The sequence below is a fragment of the Cataglyphis hispanica genome, chromosome 10, assembly GCF_021464435.1.
Source record: "Cataglyphis hispanica isolate Lineage 1 chromosome 10, ULB_Chis1_1.0, whole genome shotgun sequence".
NCBI lineage: Eukaryota > Metazoa > Arthropoda > Insecta > Hymenoptera > Formicidae > Cataglyphis > Cataglyphis hispanica.
Window position 1 is genome coordinate 7,377,208 of NC_065963.1, and position 14,072 is coordinate 7,391,279.

Sequence of the window (14,072 nt, forward strand, 5' to 3'; positions counted from 1 at the left end):
AAAAATTAATGTCTACTCGGGCTACGAGCTCGAACGAATCCCAGCAGCCAATACTTTACCTTACGAGTCCGGGACTTAATATGTTTATTGCTGTGAGAATGTCGGCCTCGGATAGGTACTAGATTTTTATCTGCCATCGCGCCTTTTAACTCGGTCTCGTAATATTCAACGACGAATGAGTGAAAAGTGAACTCGAATCCTCCTCCTTCATTTCTCTGACTCTAATAATGCATCTTTTTTTCCAGTGTCAATTTTTCATCTCGCTGCCTTTTACTACATCTGCTGATATTTATAAATTTCATTACTTCATATAAATACAATTAAATGTAAATGTGTCTTTGATACACATAATGCAAAACAAAAGCGAGAATAAAAATCGAATGTATTATCTTGCTTTAGAAAATGAGTGTATATTTTTTATTAATTACATCATGATAATATTTGAATATTTTAATTTGTATGATAGATTCGATCTGTTTCTTCCTTGTATTTTGTCTATTTATTTTATTATAAAGAAACTTTGTAAACCGTTTATGACATTAAACTCACGAAAATGGCGATCTTTAAAAGCTAGAAATTTAATGGATTACTTTATGTGTTTATGTAAAACTATAGCTGTAGAGCTAGAAAAAATGCAGCTTGGAAATATTTGTTTGAAATAGTTGAATAGCCAATGCACATTATAACAATAATATTATTTTTATTATAATTTATAAGAAAAATTGATTATTTTTTTCTGGTTGTACCGATAGAAACGATCACTGTATAAAGTTGTGTTTTGTGCAGGCTAAAGTCATCTGTTAACAGAAAGAAGAACTAAAATTAGTTAATAATTCTCCAAAAGATATTACATATCCGACAAATATTAGACAAATAATAATTTGATACGTTTATCTCTTCTTTATTTTTTCATTATTTATATTTGTAAAAAGCATTCTTACACAAAAGACTGGAATGATTTATTCTAAATAGTATAAAAGTATTGTTATTTTATTTGTTTAATTTAGATAAAAAGAATATTTATTTTAATTTACATAAAATGCAAGATGCAAATGAAACACAAACAATTACACCAGCTACCAAATATATGAGTATTGAGGAAATACGTTTCGATATACCGATAGTCGACAATAAAGAATTCAGGTGAATTATCTTCTCAGCTATCCGCTATTATTATATTTACTCTGTCATATATATATATATATATATATATATATATATATATATATATATATACTTGCAAATATAAACTTAAATTTAATACATCATATTTAACATTTTTCGTACGTGACTTAGAATGGATTTAATCGCGCGCATCGAAGCTGTTACGTTGAAAATAATAAAGCAGATATCTGTTGGACAGCCACCGTACGTATCGTACTGTAATGGAAGCCGAAACATCGCTACAGAATCTAGTTTACGGAAAGAAAATGTTTGCACAACCAGTCTTCGAGCAAATACAATGCCAAACGATTGTACGTTTGACTTTGCCGATGAGCAGGACACGAGAAAAGAAACTAATTTAAATAATGAAAATTTGAAAAAGATAATTGTCAATTTCGCGGTAAAAGGTAGCAGGAATAAATTCATTCTAATGGTGATGATAATGTCCGAGGCTCATCGTTTGTTGCTAACAAACACAACCAAGATGAAACGATCGTTTTATTACGATCTGAAGAATGAAATAACTAAAAGTTTGACGCCTCATCAAAGATCAATCGAACGTGCATTGAATAGTGTGGCTAATTTATTAGAGTGCGCCCCTTGGGATTTGAGTAAGTTTATGACGTGTGTGTATTTATTTTTTTAATTCTGGAAAATTATATAAATATTTATTAAATGAATGAATTTAAAAAAATATATTTAAAAATTTATAAAAATTTTTTTATACAAGTAATTTAACAAAACATGCGTAAGAGGAGACAAAAGAGATCGGTAACCAAAAGTCCTTACAGGATTGTTAGCAACGCCTAAAGGATTAGTGGCAGGAAATATGACCATCACACTACTCGACAATCGAGTTGTCGATTGCGCGATACTCGGAGGCGTGCAGATCCCACAAATTATTTTAAATGTAACTTCAATTCGTGTGAAAGCCAACTTTGTCTTGGTTATCGAGAAGGACACAATTTTTCAAAAATTACTTGAAGAAGATTGCCCTCGTATTTTAAAATGTATTCTAGTGACAGGAAAGGGCTATCCAGATATGAATACCAGAATGCTGGTTAATATTCTATCTGTAAAGATTGGTCTACCGGTTTATATAATCGTAGACGCGAATCCTTTTGGTGTGGATATTATGTTGCTTTATCGGTAATTTAATCAAAATTATTTTCGCTTTTTAACAAAGTTTTTCTTAGAGAATGTACAGTCTTTATTTATTTATCATTCTCATTTTAAAATATAATATATTGTAAGATTTATAATTTCTCAATCATGCATTAGTAATTTTTATTTAGAAGATATTTCTATTTTTTTGCAATGTTATATTGGCTTTTTATAGCTTTGGCTCGTCGAAATTTTGCCGACAAAACGAAAGCTTGGCTTGCCCTAACGCGCGCTGGCTCGGAATCCATCCTTCGGAATCAGTTATTTTAGGAATGAGAACAAACTCGCTCACTAAGACCGATTTCGTGAAATTGAGATCTATTGAAAGCCGGACTTATGTAAATGATGATATATCGAAAGAGCTGAGCATATTGCGGAAGGGCAAGGCTGATATAGAGGCGTTGTCTTCCTTTACAAAAAACTTTCTTACAGCAACGTATTTGCCGTACAAAATAGATGGCAAAAAGTATATTTAAAATAATATATCTGTAATATTATCTAATATTTTTTAAATAATGTCTGTCTCTTTCCTTCTATATAATTAGAAATGTTTTTTTTAAGCTACACAAAAATATCCAGCTAAAATTAATTCTATAAAGTTGTCATTATATTTTTTTATCAAAAAAATGTGAGAAGAAGATTATTAAAATTTTATAATAAAATAAAAATGTGTATGTGTACGTGTGTGTGTGTGTGTGTGTGTGTGTGTTATATTTCAAAAAACGTTATATTTTTATTTTAGATATTGACTAATACCTTTTCTGAAAAAAGTTTTCTTGCTATCTCACGGCATTACAAACCACGGACACATACATACACACTTTTATAAAACAAACCCATATATATATATATGGATTTATATTATTTTTTTTTGCTAAATAAAGTCTCAAATCTGCAATTTCAATATCTTAATTTTTATATGCTGTTAAAAGTTGTCCATCAAAACTGTAACAGAAAAAATAAATACATGATAAATATATCAAGACTATTTTTCAGATAATGTAACAGTTTATTGAAAACACTTTATTCGCCCAATGTTCGGGCCGAGCCTCGCCGATATTAAAAAACGCAGAATCTTAATAACATGATTATTCCGTAGGTGAAAGATAACTTGGACATTATCCGCGAAATCGACGATGTATTATGTGTTTATAAGCCAAGTTAATTTTAATTCATCTCGAAAGTTGCGATAAGAGAAAAGGAGAGATTTGAATTCTCTCTCTCTCTCTCTCTCTCTCTCTCTTTCTTCTAATTAATATTCTAATATCTAAATGCATAAAAGGAGAAAAAAAGTCGCAAATACTTTACGCATATAAAAATATTACAAATATCGGAGTAATATGTCTCTTCGATCCTCATTATACAATATAAGCATATGCAAAAAAAAAAACTATAATATATACAATATCAGGCTCTTTGAAATATCTTATTAATTTTTAATTAATAAGATATTATTTCCTTTATTATAGTTTCATTATAGTTTCTATTTTCTATAGTCTTTCCTTTTGATGTACTAGCAATGTTCTCTTTAGCAGACCGAAAAAGATAAAATTAATTTATATTATAGCGCTCGCACATTACATTACTTATTTTCTGACATCACCGAATGCATCGGTACAAATTACCGATTAGTCGATTTCGTGGATACTTTCGGTGCAGGGGTGGAGGGGAGGGGAGGGGAGGGGAGTCCGTGCGAATATCGCCAAAAATCTAGTATAAATTACTTTCGTATCCGTTCCGAGTCGAAAGCGAGAATCGATCAAGCACTCCGAACTCCGTGACTGTCATCGATCATGTATGTATATCGATTTTGATGAAATAGATGTAAAAAAAGAATTTTTCTAAACAGTCGGACACACGCTTTCGAGCGGGCACAGACTCGTTTCGGAATCATAAATTGTTCGAGACAAAAAGTACTCACTCGTCATCAAGATGTCAATTTGTTCTCTCTCTCTCTCACTATATGTATATTAAAAAGAATTTCGATATTCTGAAATATTGATAAAAATTTTAAAGTTATTTAGAATTTAAATTCTACGGAAAGAGCGTCGGGGCTATTTATTTATTTATTTTTTTTTTTTTTTAACGAGGAATCAATGAAAAATATAATTTAACATTTTTTAAATAATCTAATTTCTAAATTTGCCGTAAATTGAGGCGTTCTGTTTTTGGCAATCGACAGTCGATTCACCTATGTGACGAATGTACGTGATTCGCATGAATTTATTCATGCATTCGCACGGGCTCAGTCCTTATATATCTATTTCCGCATGAACTATCTGTTTCTTTTAATATGTTGCATTGTGTAAATGTGTATGTATTTTTGTGTATGCCCCATGATTATGAGTATACTTTTCTTTGCCTTTATGCTTTTTTTTCCTCTTTAGCCTAATGGCGATAATATGTTTTACCAAAAGCTATGGATATCCTTACGCGCTGCTACCAAGATTTCTTTGTTGCGATTAATTTCATAATTCGCATGCTTGCTTTGCGTATTTTGCCTTTGTGATAATTTTTTTTTCCGTTGCCCTATGCTTACATTTAATTCGCCTCTCACTTTCTTCTGCCATTATTATATTTAATAATTGATTGTGATTTTTTTACATACGCACATACTCTCTCGCTTTCAATCACATTCGCTCCATCTTTATTTCCTCCTTCCCTTTGTATAACTCACCACAATTTCACTGACCAATCAATCGTCTATCTCTCTCTTCTCTCCTCTTCACGTTGCGAAATTCATATTTCGATCGCTCGCGTATATATTTATTCGGGGATAAATGGAAGCGATATTGTTAACGACAAACTGTTTCTTGCACTACAAACGGCCTTTCATTTGTCGCTAAATGGAGGAACCTCATCGAATATAATGCTTGTTGTATATTATTATTATGTAATATTGCCGATTAATTTATTAGAAAGATTTGTTAAAAAAAGAGTAAGTAAAACAGAATTTAAACAAATTTTCATCGAGGATATTTTAAACTCGTGGAGCGAAGCAGCACGGAGAATTTTTCGAAGCCTCCATTAGGCGATGTATTTTTGTACTTTCTCTACAGTCGACAGCGAGTACATCATCTCGTTCTCTCTAACGACCCTTCGCGTCTACTTCTATTCTCGCAAAAATCGCTCTTGCAAAGTCTTTTCAGCCTCGATAGTTCGACAATACTAGACTTCGCACACACATCGCGATTTACAAATACACACAAACCATGGCGATCATTCACGATTATTCATTAAAATTATTAAGTAGCTTTCTTTTCTCTTCATTTTTCTCTATTTATTATCGTTTGATTAGTTGCACTAGCCTTGATTGTCGGCATTTAAGGGCTGCTGATCATGCAGCGTACATATGGCGACGTGCGACACTTCCGAGGGCGTCTCTTCCTTAATTAACATTTATTAAGGACTCGTATAAATTATTTTTTTTTTTTTTTCTAAACGACTTGAACTTAGATTTATTATGAGTCTCGAATTATCTATGATTTGTTAAAATTTTTGCAAAACGAAATCGTGACATCAAAGAGTCACAAGGCAATAAAGTTTTCGATTTTCGCATATCAATTTCTGAAATAAATGTAAAAGATATATTATAATAATGCCGCGAAAAAAGATATTTTCGAAACATTTACGAGTCCTATATTTTTCGACATTGCATTTGTCAGATTATTTCCGAGCATTCGCTTTTCACAATAGTGGAACAGTAGTAGGAATGATTTATATGTGACAATAAACGTACAATGCCTCGCTATATCTCGTCTCCTACAGTTCCACTCAAAAGTAACGCGAGTGAACAAGTATAATACTCGGAATTCTTTGTGTCGAATGTCTGATCGCGCCTGATCAATGATCAACAGCTAATCATGACGATTCCATAAGTAGGTATATCGTCTGTTTAGTATCATCGTTCATCCATTCGGGATCGATTAATTTACCTCGAAAAGGTATACAACGAGTCTAACATCTGCACCTTCGACAGGATTTGAATTCACATGTACATACTTTATGACAAGTATATTTTTATAAATCTTGTCGAGAGAGAATCTCGAAGAAACAAATTTATGCATGATAACGTTTGTTCTATGATTCTCACGCGACTTCTCTTAGGCATCGACGCAACACCTCGTCGAAGGAGCCTCACATTTCTCATAGGTGTGTATATATATATATATATATATATATATATATATATATATATATATATATATGTACAAATATCCAAAATTCAAATGGATTAGGGGGAAGGAGGAGGGGCGAGTCGAGGTGGAAGTAAGGGTGGAACAACTTTTTGTTACGCATCACGATACATAGAACTAGGCGCCAAGCTGTACAACACAAAATTTACGGTAGCCCTCTCCGGATTCTATATATAATGGTAAATATATGTCGATGCCTGTGGACGAACGTCACCGCATAGGCGTAGATACTTTTTTTTTCCTCTTTTAAAATCGAGGAGGCACCAGTGACGTAGCTAAAAAGAAGAATATGAGACGCGGAAGCTTGCAAACTCCTTCTGAACAAACGTAATTCGATTTGAGATTTTCAATTCGGGTTTTCAATTCCACCGTAAAAGTGTCGATTGCAGTTTGCAAAAGAATTTTTCCCTTTATCGAGATACGTTATTCGCGAGTATACACACTATAATTTGATAAACTCCGTGTGCAAAAATGAGATACAAAAAAGAAATGCAAGTTTGCAGACTTCCAATAAGCTCTGTATGTTAAAATCTTATTCAATTCGTAATAATCGCGTCTTTAGTCGCTCTACGATATCTCAGGCTCTTTCTATATGAACGCCCTTAAGACTTGGAACACAGCAAAACGTTAATGACGAGCTTGCAAACACTTGACGTCGATTTCACAACGTCATTCCTATCGATGGCACTACGACTAGGGATTTGCAAGCCGTCGATAAGCTCCGCACATAGTAATTCGGTCTGCACTTTCGAACACGCATTTCGTTTTCTCTTTCGCTTTTTGCCCAAAATCGATTTCACAGCAAATACGCGCGCAAATTTATCCTTTCAGTAAAACGATACGCTATTATCGAACAAATCGCTCGCGCGAAATCTTTGCAAATGAAAGATTCATGTTCGGTAACAATTCATATTATTTGACGGAATTATCGAATGTCGAATCCACGCGAAGAGCACGAGAGATATTGTTCGATAATATATAAAAATACTGCCAAGCAGAAAAGAGAATTCATCATTTCTCGTTTTCGTCTTACATTAAATATCTTTCAAGATATTCTGAATTCCCTCACAACTTGGTGATGTATGTATCACTAAGGATTGCACGAGAAATTGATGAATTCTCCAAGAGAAATCTTTAGATGAATGAAATACATATGTTATAACGATATTGCTCGTACAAATGCCACTTTTTTCTTAATCCTTGACTGAAATCAATCTCCATCTTCCTTCCATACAAATTTGCAAGTTCTTTCTTCATTTTATCTTAATTCTCTCAGATAAACGACCACGTTTTTGCTTTTCTCGATCACATTTTTAATTAACAGCCTGATTTATTTCGCGATTCAGGCTTTAAACGAGTTTTCAGGATATCCTGCTCACGAATGTAATTGCCGTGATTTCGAGGGCAAGTCTTTGTTTCAACGTTCGTTTTAGATGTATCGGAAATAGGCGCACTAGAGACAACAAAGAATTTTTCGGCTTGAGGCACTAGGAGGCATCCAGGGCGAGGCACCCGGCGAGGAAGTCCTCCATGGAACGATAAGCGTGTTCGAGCACACCCGTCAGGGCATGATCTTCGTCCGCGTAACTCTGTTTTTCGAAGAAGCGATAAATAGATTGAGCGATAATTATATTGTACGAAAATATATATTTTACGTTCTTTTTCTTTACCTGATATCTAAAGATGACTCCCGCTTCGGACAAAGCCTTAGCGAAGGCAACGCCGTGCGTGTAAGGCGCAGTGAGGTCAGCTAGACCATGAAGGAGGTAAAGGCTGTGACTAGATACTAATTTCGCTCGTTGCGTGAGATCAGCTTCCACGTAACCCTTGTAATTCTCAGCTGGAGCACCGAGGATTCGTTCCGTAAATGCAGAATCTGCAATTAAAGAAATTGATTAGCAATGTGACGATGTATTCTTCTCAAATCAAGCAAAAAAATTGCTTCATTTGATAGCACAAATATTATGGTTAGCGCAAAATTTATTTAACGAATTGTAATTTTAAGTTATAGTATGTTTATTGAATAGATTATTGCATCTTCCAAATATGTTAATAAAAAATTATTTTATTAAAGAAAAAAATAGTGCCGTAGACACGAGACTAAATCTCGAAAAAAGGAAGAGATGAATTTGACAAAAAATTTTTTAATTGAAGTATCAAAAAGCGCGCACGCATGCAACGGAGATATTCCGGCTGTCAAAGTTAAATTCAAACGCTCTTTATATACAGGATATTCACGTACTGTAGTACATCCAATCGGCGATTGGATTTACCGCAACGCCACATTTGAAAATATTCTCCTGATTTCCGAGCACCATAGCGGTCACGTATCCACCATAGCCCCATCCCCAGACGCCGACTCTAGTTTCGTCAAGATACTTGTGCGTCTTTAAGAGATGCTTCAACACGGTAAGCTGATCCTGTACCTCGACACCGCCTATCTTTCTGAACAGATCCTTCTTTCCCTGACCTCGGGCGCCTCGTACGTCCAGTCTTACATAGACAATGTCATTATGACTCGACATATACGTTCCCCAATCTATCCGGAATTTGTCCGTGACGGCCTCGCTACCGGGACGGCCATTTACTTCAACGAGCACGGGGAACGCTGCATCTCTGAGCTCCTCCCGCCATGACGGTGGTAGCAATAGTTGCACCTGCGCTCGCCAGCCTTGAGGTAATGGCACCTGCCGATTATTCCGCAAATCGTATATATAAGATACATAGAGAATCAGATATATAAAAATAAAGTCGATAATGATTGAATTCAAGGCATAGACAGATATCCACCTCAAAGTTTCTCCTGGTAGGCAGTGCCAGTTCTGACAGTTTGTCCGCGCGTTGGATTCTCGTATCGTATAGCACGCGGACCATTTTGTGCGACGACGTCATGTGCACGGCAGCGAGAGGAAGGCCGGGACCTTCGCAATATAATACGTAGTAACCATCTCCATCATCGTCCACTGGTGGACTGACAGAAGCACCGAAATGCGTACAATTTGTGTAATAAAACCTGCAATAAAGTTCATTTTAATATGCACAATCGATTATATCGATCTGGCACGTCGTATTTTTTGTGGAATAAAAAAATGAAACTTGCCTACTGCTCCAAAGAACTTCTCCAAGATCACACGTGACGCACAATGGCTCGAAATGACGAGGATCATCCGCAGTGGGATCTCGTACCACGTAAAGATGTCTCTGACCAGGTCTTCTCTCTCTGGTGCCTAGATAGTATACGAGATGCGCCTTGGTGTCCCATGCTAAAATCTCGCTTACCTGTATTTTTTTTATTTTATTTTTTTGGAGAAGATTAAATTTTTATATATTCTTATGTACATCTTTATTATATATTCTCGTTGCGTCGATCTCAAAAGTTTCTCACCTCGTAAGGACCGTGCGAGAGTACCGCTATTCTCTGCTGCGTGAGTGTGATGTGTTTTATATGCGTGAAGTGCTCCTTGTCGCCTTCCTGTACTGTGGCCAGCAACAAGAAGCTATCACCATCCGGAGCGAAGAGAGGATGCGGTTGAGCATCCAACCACTGCCCTTCAGGCGCTCTCTCCGAGTGAGTCTCTTCGCATTCCCACGTGGGAGCACGGCAGGCCGATATCAATGACAAATTTTGCATTCTTGTCATCCAGACGACAGCGATCTGCGAAGCGTCATCGCCGACCCAACCGGCTGATATCAGATAATTATCTCTGAAAATATTTCGCAAGATAAAATTTTTGCTGAGACACTTCAAATGTTTACTCTACATAATAAGAGTAAACATTTAATTAATTTATTAAACAATTAACATAAGAAACTTTACAATACGATTAACGTACTGTCCGTTTAACGACGGCGGCGGTTTCAGTTTCGTTTTCGCTGGCAATGTGATGTTTCCGCTACTGTAATTTGTTAAGCTCACATTCCCGAGATCCATAATCCACAGTTCGACCTCTGGATTGGGTGAACCCGGTCTTGGATATCTAACTGATCTGGAAGGCGGGAAGGATTTGGATGCACCGGGAGAATTCGAACCGGTTCCATCTTGACCTAACTGCGTACCGAACCAAGGAAACTCCAACGCGCTCACTCTGGTGTCGTTGAATGTCGCGTAAAGAATATGCGAGCCGTCTGGACTGGGCCATATCGCTTGCGGATTCGGCAACACTTCTTCCTGATACAACCAGTCGGGCACGCCGTTGTAAATCACTCCGGGTACGCCCGTATCGGTCAGACGAATATCCTCCGCCGCAGGTCCCATTCTAAGATAAATGTCGTTTTCGGAGATCATGAGGAGACTGGATGTATTGCCCAACCAAGTGGCATGTTGCAGTCGCGTCTGTTGCACACGTCGCGATGGTTGCAAGCGAAGTGGTGTATGATGGCTATCAGATGGAGGATCATAAAAACGAAAGTATATTAACTGTATGCAAAGACTTTAATTATATTAATACGTTTTTAAAATATGAATATAATTTTAGAAATTAGACTATTTTTTTATTATTTTTTTAATATATACACTAAATTTTTCTCCTTCTCTCTTAAAAAAAAAAAAAAAAAAAAGTTTGATAAAATTATGAACAATATTTTATATGTATTAATTAATCACTATATGCACTTACTCGTTTGTGACATCGTAGACGGTATAATGAGCAGTGAAAGTGTTCCGAAAGACCTGCATAATAAATTATCAATTATAAAATGCATAATTGGAAAAGTTGATAGTGCGAAGGGTCAATGTTTTCTCGATAGCGGTAATCGACTGTTAACTGCGACTAAACTGCGCTGCATCGTATTACATGACGGAACATTACCGATAAGCCGCAGATCGTTAAGTTAGGAAGCAGCTGCCGCCCGAAATACTTTGCCCGAGAAGCTTTCGTGTTTAAGCCACTTACCGGTTTGACATTGTGCCTGAACAGTACGTAACGTAGGTCAGAGCTGCATTCGTAACCTTGAACATTTAGTTGTCTCTGAAAAGGAATATAAAATTAAAGATTACTTCAAGATAAAGATTCAGAAACAGGAATACAAAAAAAAAAAAATATTTTCTCTCTTTATAAATAATTCTTCTTCAAGTCATAAAATTCCTCTTCTTTTTTTAAAAAATTTTATACATCATTTTCTTTTTAAAATTATTAATTATATGTCATTAGAAAAGTTTGATGTAATAATTTGATTTGAGAAGATGTATAGCAAATCAGTACTACAAGAATTCGTCTTTTATTCATTCACTCGTTTGTAAAAGCATATTTATTTGCCTTAATACAGTTCATATTTTTAGTCTTTGATTTGCGAAAAAATTTTGTTGCAATTTTTAATGGATCTCTCGATTGTCATTATGTTAATTAAAAGATTACATTTATACATAAATGCATACCAGCGTATGATTAGAGACTAGAAGGGTCACGATATTGTTGCGAGTGTCCAAGAGGGTAAGGGAACCATCGTCAGCTTGATAGACGAACTTTTCATGAGATATCCAGGTCGGTGGTAACCTATGTGGTGTCAGGTCATCACGAAGGCACTCGTCTAGCGTAAGACGCCTGCCGCTCCAATATAAGAGCTCATCAACGTATCTGTAATTTTATTGATGATTAATTATACATCTCAAATTGTTAAACATATATGAATAATATATAAAGGGTTTAAGAAAATTAATAAAATGGATGCAATTTAAATTTCGAACATATTGCCAAGGAGCATAATAAAATAATAAATATAATGTGTGAAAATCTTGTAATTGTCAAAATATTTATTGGTAAAGCAATTTATCAATTATTTATAATAAATTGATTGAGAGAATTATTTGGCTAGTTTAGATAAATAGTTTTCTAATATTGTAATGTAAAGCACTGATATATTGCAGCACATGATATAAAAAATATTTACTACAATTTCATTATTTATTAGCAAAATTTTTATTTTACCATTTATTGTCTCGTTTAGAAGCGTGCAATAGGAAAATAAAAATATGAAAGAGAGATATTATAAACTCACCCGAGGAGATAAATTGCCGTGACAATGCCAGCGATAACGAAGCCGATGACCAAGAGTGAGAAAATTATACTCCGCCAATTGTGACCGCCATCCGCATACGTTAAATCCTGTGAAAGAAGGCATCCTCCTATGTAATTATCAGTCGATCGATGAGATCGATCGATGAATTATAATGCGGAAGCATAGCTGGTATGAGAGCATGCAGGTCGCGAATACGGAGATTTTGCAGAATAATTAGGAGAGTTCAACACATCGATGAAAAACTAACGGATCAGGAGACCATACATCTATAATATCTTCATACATTTTCCGCTACATATATTACGAAAAAATTCAATTAACGAATTATATACTAAACTCAGAAGATATTTTTACACATACACATACAAATGTTTTATACGTATTTTCCGAATATTGAGGATGTGTATGTGATATATATATATATATATATATATATATATATATATATATATATATATTGCACAGTATTATATTATTATTATTGTAAATTATATTTGTATAATTGTATGAGAAATGTATACTAGTGCTTTTTCTGTGTTTGCTTGTTATATATCATAAGAGAGAGAGAGAGAGAGAGAGAAAGGATAGATGCACATATTTCTTTCATCATAAAGTTGTGGATCGTGGTGTTGCATAGTTTCTTTGTTAATCAACAATGGCAGCAACTACATGAGACTACGTACACAATGCAACTTGCTCTAGAATTCAATATATTACAGACCTTACAAGAAAAACGTCAAAGTTCTGATAACTACTAGTTTGACTAGAATGCAAAGATTTTTTTCCTCTGCCAATGAAAATTTATGCCTTTTATCGCGTGGATCATAATTTCCGGAATGAAATTGATTCCGTTTTTTTTTTTTTCTTCCGTGCATGATTCTTTTCCGTATCGACAAAAATTTCTTTTGAAAAAATTATCTATATATAATCAGACTTTTATTGTTCGCGAAATGTTTACCAGTAGCCTGTTATCAAACTATCCTGATTAATCATAAATCGATTAATTAATTTTAATTTATATTTAATAAAATATTTTAATTAAATTTAATTAATTTTAATTTTAATTTAAAAAATTAATGCGGCGCGGTTATTTATTTAGTTTGAAATTGTCCTTGCAGACCCGCGAAAATGCAATGTTGGACATTACAGGAACAGACTTTATTCTCGTAGATTACAAAAATGCTTTTGGGGTCGCGAGGTTCGATCGCGCCGCCATCCAGAATATCGCGGTTTTTGTTCGCTTTCGAACGAAATACGTCACCGGCTGCGTTATGCATATTGCATACGAATTATGCGCTTGCACAGACACTCTCTTGTCCACCAGTTATCGGAATACCGAATAACACGTTCAGGCTGTGTAAATGAGAGTTGCGCACCAGATTTCGTATTACGTGAGTTGTATAACACGTACGGATCATTATACATATACTTTACCTGTTAGAACAGCCTCGCGTTTCTGAATACGCACGCAAACTCGTTTTAGATAAACATGAAACATCATTTATGATCTTCCTCAATGAGACTGCTTTCAAC

At 34.9% G+C, this 14,072-nt stretch overlaps 2 protein-coding genes across 3 annotated transcripts in view; one reads left to right on the top strand and one right to left on the bottom strand.

The window, feature by feature from the left end:
* Positions 1–1,233: 1,233 nt before the first annotated feature.
* On the top strand, positions 1,234–5,024 carry LOC126852175 (meiotic recombination protein W68). The gene is made up of 3 exons (XM_050596674.1): positions 1,234–1,775; positions 1,956–2,313; positions 2,504–5,024. Exons 1-3 carry the CDS (start codon positions 1,298–1,300, stop codon positions 2,802–2,804), a joined length of 1,137 nt encoding a protein of 378 aa, XP_050452631.1. The 5' UTR covers positions 1,234–1,297; the 3' UTR covers positions 2,805–5,024.
* A 673-nt stretch (positions 5,025–5,697) lies between these two features.
* LOC126852158 (dipeptidyl aminopeptidase-like protein 6) overlaps positions 5,698–14,072 on the bottom strand; it is a 48,369-nt gene continuing 39,994 nt past the window's right edge. For both annotated transcript variants that reach the window (XM_050596636.1, XM_050596635.1), the window contains exons 3-13: positions 12,519–12,625; positions 11,899–12,097; positions 11,417–11,491; positions 11,141–11,193; positions 10,358–10,903; positions 9,910–10,228; positions 9,625–9,803; positions 9,315–9,537; positions 8,767–9,211; positions 8,195–8,400; positions 5,698–8,113 (exon numbers count right to left, since the gene is read on the bottom strand). In XM_050596636.1, the coding sequence (XP_050452593.1) occupies positions 8,012–8,113; positions 8,195–8,400; positions 8,767–9,211; positions 9,315–9,537; positions 9,625–9,803; positions 9,910–10,228; positions 10,358–10,903; positions 11,141–11,193; positions 11,417–11,491; positions 11,899–12,097; positions 12,519–12,625 (2,454 nt within the window). In that variant the 3' untranslated portion in view covers positions 5,698–8,011. The remainder of the gene's footprint in view (positions 8,114–8,194; positions 8,401–8,766; positions 9,212–9,314; positions 9,538–9,624; positions 9,804–9,909; positions 10,229–10,357; positions 10,904–11,140; positions 11,194–11,416; positions 11,492–11,898; positions 12,098–12,518; positions 12,626–14,072) is intronic.

Coding starts and splice junctions, on each gene's coding strand:
- LOC126852175 (XM_050596674.1), top strand. CDS start 1,298: ATGGATTTAATCGCGCGCATCGAAGCTGTTACGTTGAAAATAATAAAG. Junction 1,776..1,955: donor GTGCGCCCCTTGGGATTTGA/GTAAGTTTATGA, acceptor AAGTCCTTACAG/GATTGTTAGCAACGCCTAAA. Junction 2,314..2,503: donor GATATTATGTTGCTTTATCG/GTAATTTAATCA, acceptor GGCTTTTTATAG/CTTTGGCTCGTCGAAATTTT.